Source organism: Vulpes lagopus, chromosome 1 (genome assembly GCF_018345385.1).
Source record: "Vulpes lagopus strain Blue_001 chromosome 1, ASM1834538v1, whole genome shotgun sequence".
NCBI lineage: Eukaryota > Metazoa > Chordata > Mammalia > Carnivora > Canidae > Vulpes > Vulpes lagopus.
This window is the reverse complement of record NC_054824.1, coordinates 45,829,488-45,852,042: the sequence shown is the minus strand read 5'-3', so window position 1 is coordinate 45,852,042 and position 22,555 is coordinate 45,829,488. Positions and strand designations below refer to the sequence as shown.

General features: G+C 35.3%; 1 protein-coding gene across 1 annotated transcript in view; it reads right to left on the bottom strand.

The window, feature by feature from the left end:
• Positions 1–22,555, bottom strand: part of EYS (eyes shut homolog) — a 1,534,343-nt gene that overhangs the window by 3,719 nt on the left and 1,508,069 nt on the right. The window contains exon 39 of the mRNA XM_041742712.1: positions 2,558–2,719. Within this exon, the coding sequence (XP_041598646.1) occupies positions 2,558–2,719 (162 nt within the window). The remainder of the gene's footprint in view (positions 1–2,557; positions 2,720–22,555) is intronic.

Here is a 22,555-nt window from a genome sequence, read left to right as displayed (position 1 = left end):
AGAACTGACCCCCCAAAAAAGGTGTTTTTCTTTTCCCCTTTTGTGTCCCTGGAAGCTAAAATTGCTCTTGTATCTGTATTAGCAGATTTTGTCATGCAAACCTTTTATTTTAGTTGACTAGAATATGGGTCATGGCTGTAGTCATGGGATATGAATACAGATTGGCATTAGGGTAAGTTTATGTTAGAAGTTGACTACTAGTGGACAGTCCTAAGAAACTTGAGCTCATAAATGGAATAAAGCTCATAAATGAATTCACCTTGGCTATTTAGTGCCTTTTTAACCATGTCTAGGGCCCTTCCTTCCTCATCTGTGCTGCCATTGCCATGCATCAAAGCAATCTTTTAGGACCTAACATTTGTGAAGGGACTATAGAAGAAGTACAGTAGGGAAATTTTATATGCTTTTAGCTCCTACATTTATCTTCTATTGTTTGTTTGAATATGCTTTAACATTACATTGTGGATGACTAGGCTTTTTAAAAACAAATTTGTGAGGATTATAACTATCAAGATGAATTCAGGCTGTGATGAATTTGTGCATTAATAACTTTTATGTAGCAGAACACTCACTTTAAGGTATGAAATACTTAAACAGTAAACAGCAATGGATAAACAGGACCTGAGGGCTTATTTCTTTAAAATCTCTGTCCAAACATCAAATATCTAAAATCTATGAGAATAATTTTGAAATTATCATTTTGTTTTAAATTTTATATTATTTAAATTATTAAAATTATTAACCTCCAAAAAGAGATACTTTGTTAATTGAAAATTTGTTTTTTTACATATGATAATCTAGTTGGTTGCTGATATCTAAATTTGTTTTTTACATTGTGTATTAAGTGGGCATTTTTACCAAAAGCTCCACTTAGCAGAGAATTAGCTAGAAGGCTATATTAATGTTTACATCAGACATAACTCTTAGAGATGGCACAAAGTATGAGAATATCACTTGTATTTTATGCAACCATAAATAAATGAAACATACTTTGCCACTTCATTATACCAATTGAACACTAATAAGTAAGTCAATGCTTTTCATCTGATAAATACCTTTAGGTTAATCTAAGAGAATGTAAAGCTTAGATTTTTAACATTTTAAGGTTTTCATGATTTCCTTACATAAGTGTCAAATGCAGCATCAACCATGACTTGAAACTAATCCATTATCTCTTTCTAAAGTGTTTAAGGCAGAAAAAAGAAAACTCTTGACTGACATAAATTGAAATACAGTGCCATTTAATAACAGGTGTAAGAAAATATGCCCTTGGCTGCCTCTATGTGTTAATGTGTATGAATTTTTTTACATATGTAAACATAAATACATATCTAGTGTACTAGTTAGAAAACTACAGTACAACATTCTTTGCCAGCACAGTTCCAAATCTATCTTGATTTTATACCCTTATCACACAAAGGTTAATCCTGAGTTTTTTAATGAGCAGCATAACTACAGCTGATTGTCTTTTAATGTCTCTTGATTTGTAAGTAGAAATTTTCCATTTGTGTACAATTTTTTTCATTTGGCATTTTCACAGGGAGATTTAATCATGAATTTAAAATGAAATATCAAATCTCAGGAAAATAAATCTCTCCTAAGGTATATTTTGTAGTACAATCATGTTAATTTTTTTCTTTGAATTTATCTTTTCTCCTTGAAATTATTTTGAAGGTATTTCACCAGTGCACTGAGATGGAAACACTTGAGTCTAATTCTCTGATAGTTTAATCATTTAGCAGCATATTAAGACACATTCATAAGAGCTACCTTAAATAGTTTATGAAAATCAGGGTACCATTTGTGTTGACTACAGAAAATAGAATAAACTGATTTAATTATTTCCCAATACTAAAATTTCATTTTCTGAGAAACAAGATGAAAGAAAAGCCAAACATAAAATTTATAAATATTTTGCAATAGGAATGTAACTGTAAATGCAAATGTCTTTGTCAAAATTCTGGAAAAAGATACATGAAAATGGAAATCAACAGTAAAGTAATAAAAACTCAACGTTTTTAAAACTGCAGCATACTACACAGATATTTTTATTCCATATTGTTTTGCGATAATTGTGCTACTTTTATAGTTAAAAAATATTTTTAAAACTTATTTTGGAATGTGAATCCTAGGTTTAGTATTTAGATAACCAAATAACTTAAAATTTTTGGAGCTATAAATGTGGACAGATTTACGGAAATATATCAATCATGCCTTCCTTTATGTTTTATATACATATTTTGTTCCTTTTGACATAGGACTATTATGCTCAGCTTCAACATCTTTTCTGATGGGATTGTTATACAGTTGATAATGTACTATATTTGGATTTTGCTAATTTTAATTTTAACACAACTCTTGCTATTTTATTAAAATTTATACTTAGAGAGTCAGTTCATTAACATACACTTTGATAACAACATACAAGTATCAAACATTTACATATTTTATAGGCTAGGTGACTTAAAAAAATAAAAATACTTCATTATACATTACTTAATAGACTATTGGGAATTCATTAGGATTCCCCCCCCGCCAAACATGCTACCAACTTTACCTGATTGTGCTTTTAAGTGTTGTGCAACATAAAATAAGATGCCATCTTCGGAAAGTGGCTGAAACTGCAATTGAATATGTGTGTTTTTTCGAATACGGAAGGAAGCAAAAGACATCCAGGATAATTCATGGCTTCTGAAAGATGGATCACTTATAGATAAAGCTAACAAAACAAAAACATGAGTTAAAAAAAAAACTAGTATTGCTCATAAATACCAGTAAAGTTAAATAATTTTATCATTTACGGATTTACCTTATCTTCCAAGAGTTGCTCCTTGCTAAATTCATTGAACTATGGTATTCATTATAAGACATTTAAACAGTATGGAAGAAAGTAAAGTAAAACAATGAAATTCCATTGTTCTGTCTCCTCTAACCATTGTTAGCACTTTATTGAACATGTAGCCAGACTTTACTTTCTGATGCACATATACTTGATGTGTGTGTATATCTAGTACTTGGTTTATTTCACATAAAAGAAACCATATTATATACAAACTATGCATAATGCATTTACTTTTGGGACACGTGGATGGCTCAGTCAGTTAAATGTCTGACTCTTGGTTTTGGCTCAAGTCATGATCACAGGGTCATGAGATCAAGCCCTTTTCATCAAGCTCCAATGCTCAGTGAGGAGACAGATTCTTTTTCTCCCTCTCCTTCTGCCCTTCCCCCTGCTTGAACTTGTGTTTTAATTCTCTCTCAAATAAATAAATCTTTTAAAAAGTAAGGTACTTACTTTTTTCACTCAATAATCTATCTTAATGAGACTCTGATGTTAGCATATTTTGCCTATTGCTTCTTCTAAACACACAGTATTTTAAAAAATAAATTATCTTTAGGGGGCCTAGGTTGCTCAGTGGTTAAGCATCTGCCTTTGGCTCAGGTCCTGATCCTGGGCTCCCTATGGGGAGCCTGCTTCTCCCTCTGCCTCTGTCTCTGCCCCTCTCTCTCCGGGTCTCTCATGAATAAATAAATAAAATCTTAAAAAAAAAGTCCTTAGAGAAGTTTTAGATTTACAGGAAAACTGAGCAGAAAGTACAGTTGTTTCCATATACTTCCCTGCCCCTAACTCCATATTTATATAAATATATATATGACCTTTTCACTATCAACATTCTGCTACGGAGTTGTACCGTGTACAATTGATGAACCTATATTGACATATCATTATCCAAAGTCCATGGCTTACATTAAGGGTAATTTTCACTGTACATTCTATGTATTGTGACAAATGTATAAGGACACGTATCTACCATTGCAGTATCATACAGAATAGTTTTACTCTCCTAAAAGTCCTCTGTGCCTCACCCATTTGTCCTTCCTTTTTCCTCCCCAAACCTTGGTAATTACCAATATTTTTACTGTCTTCATAGTTTTGCCTTTTCCAGTATGTCATATAGTTGGAATCATATAGCATGTAGCCCTTTTAGTTTGGCTTTTCTTCAGTTAGTAAAATGCATTTTAAGGTTCCTCCATGTATTCATGTCTCATTTCCTCATAGCTCAATTAATAGACCATTGGATGGATGTACCACGGCTAATTGACTGATTTATCTACTGAAAGATATCCTGGTTGCTTCCTAGTTTTGGCAATTAAGAAGCAAGATGTCCTAAACATCTTTCCAAATGTCCAATTCTCTTCCAAAGTGGCTATACCATTTCACATTCCCATCAGCAATGAAAAAGAGTTCCTGCTGCTCTATACCCTGGTCAGCATTTGGTGTTGTCAGTGTTTTGGATTTTAGCCTAAAATGGTGTGTAGTGGTATGATATGTTAGATGTTGATATGTCCTAAAGAGAAATATCTGGGTGTGTGCATGTAGAGTCAAGGAAAATGATATTTGAATTAAGACCCCACAGAAGTGAATAAATGACCATCCACAAAGGTGAATGCAAGGCCCATGAGGTGGGAGGGTTCTTTCCATGAACAAGGTCCAGGAAGAAGGGCAGTGTGACTGGAGGGGCAATAAAAAAAGTGGAGAGTTTTAAGAGAGGTCAGAGAGATTATGAGGCCAGATCACGTTGTCAAGAATTGTGATGTATTTGAGATTTTACCTACTGGTAAGGTAATAAGAGACTGCCACATTTCATAGATAATTACAGAAAACATGAAATACCTGGGTCAGAGACAAAGTACAGTTTATTACTCATAGCAAGTAACAAGAGTTACTATAAATTGTCAGTTTCAGGAACCCCTATTCTCTTACAAAAATGTGAGAGGACCAAGTGATTACTGTGTGTTGCTTAGAGAGGAAATCTTGAGTTTAGAGGTCTAAGTCTTTTTTAATGGACAGGGAGCATGCCTGCTCTTGCTCTGAAGGAAGACATTATTTCTGTCTTCTAAAGCAGGAAACAAACTGGCTCTTTGCTTCAAAGTTAATTATCAGTGGTGAGATGGGTCTACATTGTGTATTCTTCATGTGCACAGAATCATTTTATGCAAAGATTTGTGGTATTTCTGTAGTTCTGCAAAGATTAAGTGATTTGAGCCTGGCCATGCAGAAACATCAGATGGATCTGAGTGGAAGGTCATCCTACAGAATACTGTCAAGGATATGGAAAACAGGTAAAATAGAGAAACTGTTCCAGACTGAAGGAATCTGAAGAGACAGGACAACCAAATGCAACATACATCCCTGGAGGGCATCCTGGTTCTAAATGAATAAACAAATGTTGGGGCAGTTGAAGACATCCGAATCTGGTCTGTGAGTTGGATGGTAGTGTTGTACCAATATTAATTTCCTTATCTGGAGGTTTGTGTGCTGATTATATAAGAGAATAGCCTTTCGTTTGGGGAAAATAACCACAAGGATGTTTAAGAATGATGGGGCATCACATCTTTAGATTGCTCTTAAGTGGTTCAGAAAAAGACTAATAATGACAAATGGTGTGTGTGTGTGTGACAGTGAAGAAAATGAAATGATACAGTTGGGGAGAGTATGGGAGAAGGAGATATAGGGATGCTTTTTATTACAGCAACTTTTCTATAAATTTAGAATTATTTAAAAGTAATTATTAAAAATTATTTTCCTTACTGTTTTTATTATACACCCCTTTTAATAAGCACTTTCAACACTTAAACTACCTTTGTGTTTTTTGAACAAAATGATTTTTTAAGCATCTCAAAAATAAGCTCAGATACAGCAACTAAAAAACCAAACCAAACCAAAACTCTCAAAGCTGAAGATTAAACTGATCATCATAAGATCTAGTGCTACCTATTACTGATAGGGGTGATTAGCTTGTTTTTCCTCTGAATTATAGCTTTGCAAAAATCTGTAAATGTTTATATAATATCATTCTCCTGGTATTTATTGAGGCTTGTCTTATGGCCTAGAGCATAGATAATATTTGTAAATGTTTCATATGTTTTTAACAAGAATGTGTATCAGGAAGTGCTGTGTTCTTTATGTTCCTATAGCTAAGAGCTATAGGAATCTTCATGAATTTGGGAAAAGTCTAGATTTTTCAGTGACACTACTAAGTTTTTCCAACAGCGAGTCATCTTACCAGGTTAATTAAGAAGGAAACACCAACACCCTTCTTCTTGGATAAATAATCTACTGGGTTCTGGCCAACAGCTTCAGGGATGGTCAGTGTAAGGAGCAGTTACAGAAGGGATAGTTTTTTGAGAGGAATAATAGCTAATGATTCAAGTGATTTTCCAAATTATACACACTTCAATCATGGCCATCACTTTTATGACCTTGTTAATTATAAATAGGATTCTCTGAGAAATTAGTAATATTAATATTTACCACTGTTTAACAACTGTGTCATTGATTGGCACCAGGCTAGCGCAAGTTGGTAAAAAAGAAAGTAGAATGGGCTAGAGAAGTAAGAATCCTTGGATTGCAATGATGCACCATCTAATTTAGGGAATCCCTAGATTTCTAAAACGAGCCATATTTTAGTTTTAAAGAAACTACCAAGCTATTTTCTAGACTGGCTGTACAAGTTTACATCTAATTTCTCTACATTCTCACCACCAGCATTTGATATTATCTCTATTTTTTAAGTTTTAGCTTTTCCAGTAGGTGTATAGTGGTATCTCATTGTCCATAAACTCTTTTTAGATTAGTGGGTATATGTGAAGTTTTTTGTTTTCTGCCTTGAGGCCTTAGTAGAAGCAGACAATCAGAAAAGTCAAATCTCATTGCAGAGTGATTCAAATAACCTCTAACTCAATACTTTGCTAATAAACACATTTATGCTCACAGATTCTCTGCAAATAATCTTTAAATAATTTTAAAATATTGACTCCCAGAGGAAGAAAAGAATGTACAAAATTAAAACAATATTAAGCCAATCTAGAATTACCAGTTTAATCAAATTATTGCATATTCTTTTAAAAATGAATTATTTTTATCCTCTTGTTTGGAAGTAATTTTTAATTTATAAAAAATTGAAAAAATAAAATTACTCCAAAGAGTATTGTACCCATATTTGTCTTGCTAGTCTTAAACCCCTTTACTGAGCTCTATCTAGCTATTTATATATTTTTTTTCTGAACCATTTGAAGATAAGTTCCATACATCATGGTTCTTTGCACCTAACAACTTATAGATATTCTCTTTATATAAAACCACAGTACAGTTATTACTAAATGTAATGCTAATACTATATTTTTGTCTCACATTCATATTCCAGTATTTTTAGTTGACTAAACATCCTTTACAATATTTTCCCCTGGAGTGTGAAATTACATCTAAACTGAGATGTTGCACTGAGTTTTCATTTTTATTTTTTTTAAGATTTTATTTATTTATTTATTTTTTTGAGAAAGAGAGAGAGCATTGGCATGGGGAGGGGCAGAGGAAAAGGGACAAGCAGACTCCCTGCTGAGCAGGAAGCCCAACTTGGGGCTCAATCCCAGGACCCTGAGATCATGACCTCAGCCAAAGTCAGACACCTAACTGACTGAGCCACCCAAGCACCCTATCATGTCTCTTTAAAGGTCTTTTAACCTAGAACATTCCACAGCCTTTCATTGTCTTTATGACCTTGACATTTTTTGAGATTTAAATTCAAGTTAGCTAACATAGAGTACAGTATTGGTTTCAAGTGTAGAATTTAGTGATTTCTCACTTACATAAAACGCCCAGTGCTTATCCCGAGTGCCCTCCTTAATGCCCATCACCCATTTCGCCCATCCCCAATACCCTCCCCTCCAGCAACACTCACTTTTTTCTCTATAGTTAAGAGTCTCTTATGGTTTGCCTCCCTCTCTGTTTTTATCTTATTTTATTTTTTCCTTCCCTTTCCATACGTTCGTCTGTTTTGTTTCTTAAATTTCACATATGAGTAAAATCAAATATGTAACTTTCTCTGACTGACTTATTTTGCTTAGCACAATACCCTCTAGTTTCTATCCACATTGTTGCAAATGGCAGGATTTTGTTCTCTTTGATGTCTGAGTTCATTTTTGCTTTGTTTCCCTTGCCTTTGGAGATGTGTCTGATAAGAAATTGCTATGGCCAAGGTCAAAGAAGTTACTGCCTATTTTCTCCTTAGGATTTTGATGCTTTCCTGTCTTACATTCTGGTCTTTCATCCATTTTGAATTTATTTTTGTATATAGTGTAAGAAGGTGACCCCGTTTTGTTCTGCATGTTGCTGTCCAGTTGTCCCAACACTGTTGAAGAGGCTTTTTTCCATTGAATATCTTTCCTGCTTTGTCAAAGATTAGTTGACCATATAGTTGTGGGTCCATTTCTGGGTTCTCTGTTCTGTTGCTTTGATCTATTTGTCTGTTTTTGTGCCAGCACCATACTGTTTTGATGATTATAGCCTTGTAATACAGCTTGAAGTCCAGAATTGTGATGCCTCCAGCTTTGGTTTTCTTTTTCAACACGGCTTTGGCTATTCAGCATCTTTTCTGGATCCATACAAATTTTAGGATTGTTTGTTCTAGTTCTGTGAAAAATGCTGGTGTTATTTTGATCAGGATTGCATTGAATGTATAGATTGCTTTTGGTAGTATAAACGTTTTTATTTGCACTACCAATCCATGAGCATTTATTTCTTTGTGTGACCTTCAATTTCTTTCATAAGTGTTCTATAGTTTTCAGCATGCAGATCTTTTACCTCTTTGGTTAGGTTTATTCCTAGGTATCTTACAGTTCTTGGTGTAATTGTAAATGGGATAGATTCATTGATTTCTCTTTCTGCGGCTTCATTAATGATGTATAGAAATGCAACAGATTTTCTATACGTTAATTTTATATCCTGAGACTTTGCTGAATTCCTGTGTCAGTTCTAGCAATTTTTTTGGTGAGGTCTTTTGGGTTTTCTGCATAGAGTATTATGTCATCTGCAAAGAGTGTGTTTGACTTTTTCCTTGCCAATTTGGATACCTTTTATTCTTTTTGTTGTCTGATTGCTGAGGCTAGGACTTCCAGTACTGTGTTGAACAATGGTGGTGAGAATGGACATCCCTGTTATGTTCTTGACCTTAGGGGAAAAGCTCACAGTTTTTTCCCATTGAGGATGATGATCTGTGGGTCTTTCATTTATAGCCTCTATGATGTTGATGTATGCTCCTTCTATCCCTACTTTCTTGAGGGTCTTTTTGCAAATAAGGATGCTGTATTTTGTCAAATGCTTCTTAAGCAACAGTTGGGAGATCATATGGTTTTTTTATCCTTTCTTTTATTAATGTGGTGTATCATGTAGATTGCAAGTATTGAACCACTCCTGCAGCCCAGGAATAAATAAAGCTAGTATCTTGTGGAGAATTTTTGCATTCATATTCATCAGGGATATTGGTTTGCAATTCTTTTTAGTGGGGTCTTTGTCTGGTTTTGGAATCAAGGTAATGTTGGCCTTGTAGAAGAATTTGGAAGTTTTCAGAATTTGATAGAATCAAAGTTTGATAGAATTCCATGGGAAGCCATTGGGGACTGGACTCTCGTTTGACAGCAGTTTTTTTTATTATTGTTTGATTCAATTTCTTTGCTAGTTATGGGTCTGTTCAAATTTTCTACATCTTCTTATAAGGTGTTAGATGTGATCTCTCTTCTTTCATTTGTGATTTTATTTATTTGGATCCTTTCTCTTTTTGATAAGTCTGGCTAAGGGTTTATCAATTTTGTTAATTCTGTCAAAGAACCAGCTGTTAGTTTCATTGATCTGTTCTATTTTTTTATTTGTATATCATTTATTTCTGCTTTAATCTTAATTAATTTCCCTTCTTGGGCTGGTCTTAGGCTTTATTTGCTGTTCTTTTCCCAGCTCCTTTAGGTGTAAGGTTAAGTCATGTATTTGAGACTTTTCTTGCTTCTTAAGAAGGCCTGTATAGCTATATACTTCCCTCTTTTGACCACCTTTGCTGCATCTAAAAGGTTCTGAACTGTCATGTTTCCATTTTCATTTTTTTCCATGTATTTTTAAATTTCTTCTTTAATTTTCTGGTTAACCCATTCATTCTTTAGTAGGATCTTCTTTAACTTCCATGTGTTTGTGGTCTTTCCAAATTTTTTCTTGTGATTGACTTCAAGGGTTGTGGTCTGAAAACATGCATGGTATGATCTCAGTTTTTTTGTACTGGTTGAGGTGATTTGTAACTCAGTATGTGATCAGTTCTGGAGAATGTTTCATGTTCACTCAAAAAAAATGTATATTCTGCTGCTTTAGGATAAAATACTCAATATTTTACATTTGATACTCAATCAATTTGATACTCAAATTCTCAAATGTTAAGTACATTTGATCCAATGTGTTATTCAAAGCCATTGTTGCCTTGTTGATATCCTGCTTAGATTATCTGTCCATGCTGTGAGTGGTGTGTTAAAGTCCCCTACTACTATGGTATTATTATCAATGAGTTCTTTAAAAGTTTGTTATTAATGGATTTTTATATTTGGCTGCTCCCAAGTTGAGGGTGTAAATATTTACAATTGTTGGATCTTCTTGGATAGATCCTTTATTATGATATGGTGCCCGTTTTAAAAATCTCTTATTACAGTCTTTGGTTTAAAATCTAGTTTGTCTGATATAAGTATGGCTACTCAAGTTTTCTTTTGATGTCCATTAGCATGATAGATGGTTTTCCACCCCTTCACTTTCAATCTGGAGGTGTCTATGGTTCTAAAATGAGTCTCTTGTAAACAGGGTCTTGTTTTTTAATCCATTCTGATACCCTGTGTCTTTTGATTGGAGCATTTAGTCCAGAGTAATTATTGATAGATACGAATTTAGTGCCACTGTATTACCTATAAAATTGTTGTTCCTGTAGATTGTCTCTGTTCCTTTCATAGTCTTTGTTGCTTTTGGTCTCTCGCTCTCAAAGGGTCCCCTTTAATTTTTCTTGCAGAGCTGGTTTAGTGTTCATAAACTTAGTTTTTGCTTGTTTTGTAAACTCTTTATCTCTCCTTCCATTCTGAATGACAGCCTTGCTGGATAAAGTATTCTTAGTTGCATATTATTTCCATTTAGCACATTGAGTATATCATGCCACTTTCTTCTGACCAGTCAAGTTTCTGTGGACAGCTCTGCTGCCAACCTTATGTGTCTACCCTTGTTAGGTTAAGGACCTTTTGTCCCTAGCTGCTTTCAGAATTCTTTTTTTATCTTTGTATTTTGCAAATTTCACTATGATATGTCTTGGTGCTGATCTGTTTTTGTTTATTTTGAGGGGAGTTCTCTGTGCTTCCTGTACTTAAATGCCTGTTTCCTTCACCAGATTAGAGAGGTTCTCAGCTATATTTTATTCAAATACATCTTCTATCCCCTTACCTGCTCTTCTTCTGGGATTCCTATGGTAAACAGATATTATTGTACTTTGTGTAATCGCTGAGTTCCCTAAGTCTATATTCATGACCTAATAGTTTTCTTTCCTTCTTTTTAGCTTTATTATTTCCCATTTTATTTTCGATATTACCTATTCATTGCTCTGCTTCTTCCATCCTTGTTGTAATTCCATCCAGTCAGTTTTGCATCTCAGCTATAGCACTTGTTATTTCAGCCTGAGTCGTTTTTAGGTCTTTTATCTCTGTAGCCAGGGTTTCTCTCGTGTCTTCTATGCTTTTTTGCACCCCAGCTAGTATTCTTATGACTGCTCTAAATTCTTGTTCAGATATATTGTTTATATCTATTTAAGCAAATACCTGGATGTGATTTCTTCTTAATCTTTCTTTTGGGGAGAATTCCTCCATCTTGTCATTATGTCTAGGTTTCTGTCTTTTGAGTGTTATGAAAGCTTGTTATGTTTCCTGTTCTTGAGAATAATACAATATTAAGTAGGAGTCATAACACTATCCAGGACCTCGTGCTTCAGGAAGTGTTCCTGGTGTATGCGTGTGCACCATGCTGTTGTGTTTTGGCTGCTCTTTCCCACAAGTCAGTCCTCTGCAGAGTTCCTTCTGGCTCACAGTGATAAGTGTTTGGACCTTTAACTAGGTATGCTTAAGATAAAGCTGATTTTAAGTCCCCCAAAAGACAACACCCCCATAACCAAAAAACCTGATCCAAGAAGAAAGGAAAAGCAATAAGCAAGCAAGCAAACTATCAGCCTGATTCCAAAGGGGGAAACACACACACACACATACATACACACACACACACACACACACACACACACACACAGAAAAAAATTAAAAAAAAAAAGGAAAGCCTGGTCCTAGTTTCACCAGAACTGAAGCTGACACTTTGGAGCACTACAGTATCAGTAGACTTGGTACAGATCGGGGCTTCTGTTGGTCTTCTGAGGGAGAGGTTGCTTCACTGCTTCACAGTCACACCTACACTAGTAAAGATGACCCAGCTGGGAGTCAGGGGGGTGGAGTTTGGTGTGACTCCAGCCTCCACTGGAGGTGCTTTGTTTCTCTCTGAAGTCCAACCATGCTGGTGTGCTGGGATAGGGGCGGGGAGGGAGTGGTGGGTGGAGGATGGCATCACCCCACCTCTTGTCCCTGGGAAGGGGAACCTGTGGCCACCACTATTCAAGAGGCCTTCATGGAAAAGTGAACAAATCTCCCCTCCTGTGTTCCAGGCTTTTTTTCAGATCCCTGCCCTCAACCTGTCTGTGACTGGGCCTTTAGCATACCCGGCAATATAGTTCTCCAGTGTTTTCTCTGGCCAGTGGCTGAGATTCAAAACTCCAAATCTTAAAGGACCCAGCAAGGTATGGGCCTGTTCTTCAACCCCAGAGGACAGCCTCATTGTTCTGTCCCAGAAAAGTAGTCATCACCTGTGTAGGTTCCAAGAGTCTATAGTGAAAAGCTGTAACCATTTATAAGCTCTCTTATGTGCACCTCTTTCCACTGCTGTTGAATGGCCACTCAATAGTGCCATGGAGAGGCAATATACCTCTTCCAAATGTGCTCCATTTAGGGGAATGTTCTCTCCCAGTGTGATCCAGGGAATCCCGACACCATGGAGTCCTGCACAAACCTTACACACTGCTGTCCCACTCTCTCCCTCTCTTCCTGATTCCTCTCCATGAAAAGTGCTTCTTCCCCTGCATGGCACTGTAGCTTTCCTCTCCCCCAATTCACATCTCCAAACCCTGCATCTTCAATGTTCTCTGTCCAATTGTGCAGATTGTTTTCTTAATCCTCAGATTATTTTTCCTAGTTGTTCAGAATGATTTGATGTTGATCTAGCTATGTTTGAGGGACAAGGAAAGCCCAGGGTCTCTCTACTATTCCACCATTTTTACTTCTCCCTATGACCTTGACATTTTTGAATATTTTCCTCCTCTTATTTTTTTTAAAAGACTTATTTATTTATTTAAGAGAGAGAGTGAGAGAAAGACAGAGAAAGAGAAAGAGCACTCGCATGGGGAGAGGGGCAAAGGGAGAGGGAGAGAATCTCCCCCTGAGCAGGGAGCCTGACATGGGGCTCGATCCCATGACCCTGAGATCATGACCTGAGCTGAAACCAAGAGTCAGATACTCAACTGACTGGTCATGCAGGTACTCTCTCTGTTTTTTTGAAATGAATCATTTTGGGTCTGACTGATTACTTAATAATTAGATTCAGGTTATGCATTCTTGGCTGAAATAATTCATAGATGATAATGGATTTTTCTCAGGGTATATCACATATGGAGGCACATGATATCTATCTGTCCCTCATTGGTGAAGTTAACTTTGATCACCTTGGTCAAGGTGTTGACTGATTTTTTTCTACCATATAATATTCCATTGTATAATTGTGGCTTTATTTTTTCTTGCAATTCATATGTAGTGTGGGGAGATAGTGTAAGACCATGTATATCTGCTATTCATCAAAACTACCCCCTAGATTTAATATCCCCTGATGATTCTAGCCTGAGTACGTCTTTACTTGGATGCAAAATTATAGTTTTCCAGCCCTACCAGTCTCTCCACAATTATGGCCTGGATACTGTAGCTTCTCAACTGGCCTCTAGAATTCTCAAAGAGGCATGATGGTCCATTTGTTGTTGTTTACTTGGTGTCTGTTGTGAGAGGGAGAGTTTGTAACTTCCTATTCTGCCATCTTATTAACCTACGTCTCTGCTTTTAATGCATAAACTTCCTTTAAAACCTAAAGCTCTGCAAAACTCCCCTCATTTATTAAAAATTTTATCACCTCTCTATCTTGGATGTAGCAACTTCATTTTTAAAAATTTGCTTTATTTTTTAAATTTTTATTTATTTGAGAGAGAGAGAGAGAAAGAGAGAGAGAGAGAGTGCACAAGCAGGGAGAGGGGCAGAAGCAGAAGGAGAGGGAGAAGCAGACTCCCCACTGAGCAGGGAGCCTGACATGGGCCTAAATCCTAGGACCTTCAGATCATGACCTGAGCCAAAGGCAGAATCTTCACTGACTAAGCCTTATAGGTGCCGCCTCCTTTTTAAAAACATACCTCTAATCACTTTAATTTGAATAAGTCCCATTGAAGGTTATTTTACTACAAAATGTTTCTGTTCTTAGTGGTGACCTCAAGATTTCTAAGATACATTAATTCCCAGGACACTTTAGCATGATGCTCTCAGAGCATAGTTTACCTAGTAAATAGATAGTTCTCAATCTCCGTATTCTATAAGCCTATGAAGTTAAAACAGATGTTCCTCACTGATTTACATCTGCTGTGTTCTCAGCAAATAGATTCAGGGCTCTCCATATTATACTTTCAATTTCATTATGTTTAATGCAAAATATTTTGATTTTAGCCACAGTTTTTCTACTGTACCATAGCTATGTTCTATTCAGTTAGTAAAGACAACAAAATAAAAATAATTTAAGACTTTTTATAGTATTTATTAATCTATTATTTACCTCTTAGGTCTATGGGTAAGTGCATATGACTTCAGTGTAGCTTCTTAACTTGTTATAATCTAATGGATAGAGGTAACTTTTTTTCCATCCTTAACTATGTGAAATCTTAAGTATTTACCTGTCCATCTCAACTTAAGCAACTGGACAAATTTTAGGTTAATTATACACCTTGTTATTATAGCAAAAATGGAGACTAAACATCCTTTCTCTTTGCTGGATCATTACTAGAGTCTTATGGGAGTGGTGTTAATGAGCAATTGAACCTGTTGGCTAATTGCTAACAGAAGGAATGGTTAAGTATCAATTACTAAAAAAGTAAAATCATTCCTTTAGGCAGACTTTCTTTAGCACCCATATGGATAATGCTGAATAACACTATTTAATTGTTTAACTCATTTAGTTATTTGAATGGCGATTTGGTTCTAAATGATCTTTGGAGGCCCATTAAGATGGAGTGTTGCTTAGAAATTAAGTATTCTATAAAAATCACAAGATTGTTTTATGATACTTAGCGACATCTGGTGATTCTTGCTATCAAAATCTTCTAGGACAAGGTGTTCTACTCCCTGTTTTTTGGAGAATTTGGGGGTTTGAATTGATGCCTAGCTAAACTTTAATTTTCACATGAAATCACCAGCTTTGTCACTTAAATCTGAAAAATAAAGCATGTAAATGAAATAAAGCATGTAATAACATATAATTCAATTAATAACCAGGATACCTAGACTCTTTACACGGATCTTAATTTTTAATTTTTTGCTTTGCCTTGACTATCAAAAACTTTGCTGATATAATTTACATTTAAAAGCAATGGTTTAGGGGCACCTGAGTGGCTCAGTCAGTTAAGTCTCTGCCTTTGACTCAGGTCATGATCTCGGGGTCTTGGGATTGAGCCCTGCATCAGGCTTCCTGCTCAATAGGGAGTCTGCTTCTCTCTCTGCCCCTCCCACTGTTTGTTCTCTGTCTCTCTCTCAAGTAAATAGATAAAATGTTTAAAAAATAAAAAGCAATGGTTTAAAGAAAATGTTAAATAATATTTTTAAGGATTAGTATTATCCCAGAAACATGCCACATCATTAGAATTCTTTATTCATGTAGCTTTGGCATAATTATTTATATGGAAATATAAATTTATATTATACCCTTAGCCTTTATTGTGTCAGTATGATAAATGCCCATATACATAATGTCTCTTCATTTTCTTTTTTTTTTTTTTTTTTAAGATTTTATCTATTTATTCTTGAGACACACACACACACACACACACAGGGAGAGAGAGAGAGAGAGAGAGAGAGAGAGAGAGAGAGGCAGAGACATAGGCAGAGGGAGAAGCAGGCTCTATGCAGGGAGCCTGATGTTGGACTCAATCCCAAGTCTCCAGGATCACGCCCGGGGCCAAAGGCAGGAGCTAAACCACTGAGCCACCAGGGATCCCCTGTCTCTTCATTTTCTAGAAAATTGTCATCAAATATATATATTGCTGTTTAATTTTTTTAAAAAATTGGAACTTGCTCAATATGTTTTATATTAGGACACAATTCTTTGTCCTTAATGTGATGACTTACCGGTATGCTTTCTTTTATTAGGCAATAATTGAGTAGCAACCTTTGTGTTTTATGTTTTGAATTCCAGGAAATCTAAAGTTAGTTTTACATTCAGTTGCATACCATGTTTTAGACTTTAGTTTTGTCTTGTGTTGCTCGGTGTTTTCTTTTTGTCCCTCTGCATATCAATTATCCCCTCTCTTCCCTCTTTTCTCTTTCTTTTCTTTCCGTGAGAAGACAGATTTTATATTTCTACCACTATCTTGACTACTTTTCAAATATATATACATATATATATATATATATATTTTTTTTTTTTTTTACTGTGAGCTCTTTCTTATGGAGTGCCATAAATAATAAAACAAGCCATTGAATCAGGTAACTTGTGTAGGAAGATTTATGGCTGTTTCAGGAGTCCCAAAGGCTTATTTGAAGGTCTGGGAGACTATATTGATTATATGCATATGCCATCCACATTATAAACCTTGGATAATCACCATGTACTTCACAAATGTAATTGAGCATCATTGATGTGAAAGGCACACCCTCCAGCTCAGTAAGCATCCCCTGATGACTTTTCAATCCATTGTGCCTTACACTTGTCTCTTCCTTTCTTTCTCAGAGGTATTTTAATAATTTAGACTTTATCTGGCATTCCCTTTTCAGATGAAGAGGTTTACTCAAATTTGCAAGCGCATTCTTCGATTCCTCCGTATGCTTTCCTAGTGGCTCTCATTCTTAGGAAAACTACCTTACCATCCCATTTGAGTCTATCCAAATCTTACCTATTTTTTGATACCTACTTTAGTTTCATTGCTTTCTAATGCCTATTCAATCCTTAGTAGCAGGATATAATGCACATATTGCATCATTGTTTAGCAATTAAAACAGTCAATCCTCTGGAATATTTCTTTCTCTTTTCCCTGAACTGTGATTTCAATTATATATTTTGATTTGATTGTCACAGACTTTTGCCTGGTGTCCAATTAAATTGTTGACTCTTTGAGAGTCTGACAGTGCTTTGATCTCTTCATGTGGCCTGAGTATCTTCTAATAAATATATTTTTTAAACATTTAATAATCAGCCATACTCCTACAGAGAATGAATTTTTTAAAAAAATACTTTGTTCAGTCATTTTGAAAAGTTTATGTCAACTATGTTGATCATAATGGTGAAATATTTTTAAACATCTTTTATATAATAAAATGACTGTTTTTTTCACACTAGGAGGTTTAAAATATTTTGACTTAAGAATCTATTTAAAACTAACCCATATTTTAAAAATGAAAATGTTCAAAATGTCTATGCGGACTTGGCTTGTATTTAACACAACTGTAATCCAATACATTTTTCTTCCTCTGTAGGAGGGGCTAAATTACTAATGGAGTTTTTCTTGGGTGCCAGGTACTGTCCTGGACATTTTTTTTTTTTGTCCTGGACTTTTTACTTCAATGAGATCTCATCATAAACTTTATGAAGCTGTATTAGGAGACTCTTAGCCAATTCCGCCTCTCAGACCATAGGGCTTTCTTGATCATTTGTCATATGATATTCCTTGGTCACTAGAATAACATGGTACAGGAGAGTTTGCTTTTTAAATTTTTTAAACATAAATTATACAGATTTTATCAAAAGAAGAAAATGAAATAATATTTCTTTATATCTTTCATGATCATGAAACTTGTAGTTTGTCACTTTTCAGTATTATTATTGGAAACAGGAGGGAGCCTACCTCTTAGCTCCCCAAATTGGAAGGTAAAGTTTGTGGTTGGATCTTATCACTGTTAATCATTTCAGATTAAAAGGTAGGCAAACCTGCCTCAGGGTGGGGTGGGGAGGCAACGAAGTCCTGTCCATAGAAAGTGACTAAGCAAACTTTTAAAATTAATTAATTAATTAATTAATTAATTAATTAATTAACTAATTGTTTTGCTGCCTTCTTAAGGTGGGGGACAGGGTTTATGTTTCAACATGTGAAACATTTCAAGGGAGGAAACAGTAGTAAAAGCTGCAAATGTAATGTGAGTGCTTTTTGTTCATTACTTAATGTTATCTTGAATAGAAAATAAAAAGGACTTTGTTGAAGAAAAACCTCTTATAGATGTCTGTCTCAAGAGTTTTTAACCTTTCACTCACTACCTTATAAAAATGAATAATTATTAATTTAGGACTTGACAAAGAGTATGGACTCTCCCCAAACTTTGGCCAAAAATTTCCCCCAGAGATTTTGACATATTCTCTTTTCACACTTGAGAAACACAATGTTCAGGAAAATTAAGTTACTTGCCTAAAGTCCAAGGTTGGGAAAAAGCAGTTGTGTTTGTTTCTCTCTACTAAGATTCACCTGCAACTTCTATTCTTTTAGACACTTGGAAAGCTTAATGTTCATATAAACCTTAGAATTGTTACGTATAATTCACTTCCTCGCTGAGTTTCATTTATGATTTAGCAGGTTGTATTAAAGAACACAGAAAGAAGACTAAAGAACTAAAATGTGTGTTCCTAGGAATTATAGCTAGTTCCTATTTAGTTTTTACAAGTATTACAAAATTCTACAGATAGAGGATCTAGTAAACATGTAACCACATTCTTATTAACTGTCAAGATGGGATTGAAAATAGGGGAAATAAAGAATAAGATCCGTTTTTTTTCTATGAAGAAAGCTTGTGAATTACCTACTCTACTCCCAGATGGCTAAATACATCTGGAAAGGAGCATCTGAACATAGACAAACAGTAACGATTCCTGAAATTGTCATCTATAAGTGCCGTGGCCTATTTTCTCTACTATCAGAAAAACCAAAGACTTGGCTGGAAAGCACCCCATGTGTCAGGAAAGCTTGAAGAACTGAGCTTCTCCATTAGCTTGAATTAATTTCAATGAAGCCTAGGGCTTAGTGGGCTATAAAGTATCCTTGGCATCAAGATGGTCTAAGTAGCTTGAACGTTTGCCTTTCATTCAAAATGCCAGCATGTGAGTGGGTTTCTGTACCTAAGGGAATGAGAAATGGGTGGACAAAAATTGCACTAGGAATGGAAAGAATGTAAGAAAAATGGAAGCATTTTCAGTATTTTCCAGGCTAAAAGTTAAAAACACACATATTACAGAATCTCATTTGGCTAAATGTCAACAATATGCAATAGCTAAAATTTAGTGGTATAAAAGTATTCCAAGAAAAAAAGCAATTTACCAATAATATGGGGAAAATAAATGGAGAGGAGAGATTTTATGATTCAGTAAAGGTTATATGTGTAGTTGTAAACCATAGATTCTAACAGGAAATACAGCTACAACAGAAAAAAAAAAAGAGCAAATGAACAAGCTTTGAGTGAATAAGGAAAGTAACTGGGCATATTGCCTATTTTGCAAAATAATTGTAAACCAGAATTCTGCTAGAAATAGAATATTTTAATGACTAAACTGGATTGCAAAATATTTACCCTACACTGTTATTTCTTTTTAGGTTAAGATCAATAGTTCTGTGAACTGTCAAACCCAGATGCCATTGCTTGCTGACCATCCTTCTTTATCTTCAGTTTAATCTTTAAAGCTGGTTTAGGTTCCCTCAGTGTTTAAAAAACACACATCTGAGCTGGGTTGTCAGCCAGGCAATGTGAACATTGTGGATTCTTGCACTTCTGAACCAGGCTCAGATATTTTGAATCATTTTTGGTGGCTATGATCCTAAAAGCCATTGAATTCAAGTGGCCTGTTAATATTTTACTTACCACAGCATCATACCTCAGTGGTATTCCTAAGGAGTTTGGGGTGAGGCCATAGTTAAAAGAAAAGTTATGCCAATCAGGAATTCTCCTTCTCTTGTCCTTAGAGGGATTTTTCTTTCTGTCAGTTATAGGTAAATGTTTTAAGGGATTTGAAAGATCACTTTTTCCCTTCAGTCTTAAGAGTAAGGGATAGACAAAGTCAAATTTCACTACTTAAATTGTAACCTTGGGATAAAAATTTCCCCCACCACTCTTCTCAGATACACACTTATATTTTAAAATGCTTAAGACTACTTAAAATGCTGGGACAAGGGCATCTTATTAACCAGTTTTACATGTCACAAGCTGCACAGGATTCCATTTATTTCATGTGACTGGTAGTTTTTATGTATTGATTATGAAGTATAAACAATACAGTATCATGGGACACTCACTGGATTGGCAGTGTGAAGGCTTATATTTTCAGTACCATTAATCCAGAGTTTTGATTTTTACCTCTTTCAAAGTAGAAGAGTTGGGATTAAGTGATATTTAAGGTTCTTTTCAATCCTAGCTTTTGATGACTCATTTAAATACCAACTTTACTTTTGAAGTTATTTGAATTTTAATGATCATACTGCCCTTTTATTAGGTTTTCTTAGATAACTGGAGTATGATAGTTGTTGATAAATATGTTACCTCTATATTGTTAGCTCCTATACTACATTTAGTTCTGGAATGGCTATTATAAGGGACTGCTAACATCTAGAAATAGAGTATTTTTGAACTCATTGATGATCTACTGTGTTAATATTAATTAATTATTAATCAACTACTAATAATTGGATTGAGAGTCCAGAGACTTGATTCTGAGATTTTTGGTACATTATTTAATTTCTCTGAGCATTAGTCTCCTCATTTAAAACTGATACGGTTGGACTAGAAGATGATTGGTAATGTTCTATGACTTTACATTCCTGGAACTCCCTGTACCAAGATGTATATTTAGTTCATAATAGAGCTGAATTATTTTATTAAGAATGTTGGTCTGAATTTTGGATCTTGAGAACAAGAGGAAAAATAATAATCTATATTTTACAGTACTTTATACTTAATAAATAACTTTTTTATATGTTACCTTCTATGAATTTTGTAAGGTAGACAAAATAATACTTATTATATCAGTGAGGGTCCTGGCAGTGAACAGATGATATGCTCAAATAGAGTAGTCTGAAAATAAGGGAATGGAAAGACCATTTACAAAGATGTGGGCAGGGTTTAGGGAAATTATAGGATACAGGGTGTTGCCCTGGGGTTAGTCTCAATACGGAACTGTTTCTACTCCTAGGCCTAAAATTGGGGTAGGTGAGAATCTCCTGACAGACACTGTGTCCTTGGATAAAGGAAATTTTGATGACCTAGTGGCAAGGAAGTTTATTTCTAAGGAAATAAATAACTCTGTCTCACTCTTCTGTCCTCTGATGGCCTGTTGGTGACTTCCTTTGGCTAAATTCAACTGGAGGCAGACTACATGGGAGCCCATTGATGTAATCCTTTGGGAAGGCCTTGGGAATACAGAGCAGAGGGAGAGAGGTGAGAGTAGTACCAGGAACGGGGGGCAGATGGAAAATAGGTGGCACACGATTGTCACTTTATAGATAATGAAATCGAGGCTTAGAGAGTTAAAGGATACAGCAGAAACAAAATCACTAGTTACTGGAAAATCAGGATGCAAGTTTTCTGCTTCTTAGACTCCTGCTTATAGTCTTCACAGGCTTATTATTTTGTTAGCATGAAATTAAAATTCTTTACCATGTTTTCCAAGACTCTATGTGATCTGACTTCTGCTTGCCTTTCCAAATTCATCTTATAATACTATCTCCCATTCTGGGAATACTGGCTGCCTTTCTCTCCCTCAAATATGTAATATTATTTTCCTGTTGTTGTTTTTTTTTATTTTTTAAAAAAGATTTTATTTATTTGAGAGAGCAAGAGAGCAAGAGAGCAAGAGAGCGAGAGCGAGAGAGAGAGAGAGAGAGAGAGCACAAATGAGGAGAGGGGGAGAAGGAGAAGCAGGTTCCCTGCTAAGCAGAGAGCCTATAGGACTCAATCCCAGGACATAGAATAATGACCTGAACTGACTGAGCCACCCACGTGTCCCTATTTCCCTGTTTCTAGGTTTAGCCTCTGCCTAGAGTATTTATCCCACATGCCTTCACACATGGCTAATTCTCACCAGATGTTAGCTCAAATATCCCTACTTACAGAGTCCTTTCTTGACGATCCCAACTAAAATGTACTCTTCCAATGACTTTTTATCTCCTCTTCCTCTTTATTTCCTTTCTGGCATTAACTCAATCTGTATTTTTCCTCACTGATTGGTGGATATGGTGTTTGCTTGCCTCCCCCTATTAGAATGTAAATTCTATGAGGCAGGGCAGCTGTCTATCTTCTTAAGGGAGTATTCCCCCACACTTGGTCTGGAACTAGTAAACAATCTTACTAA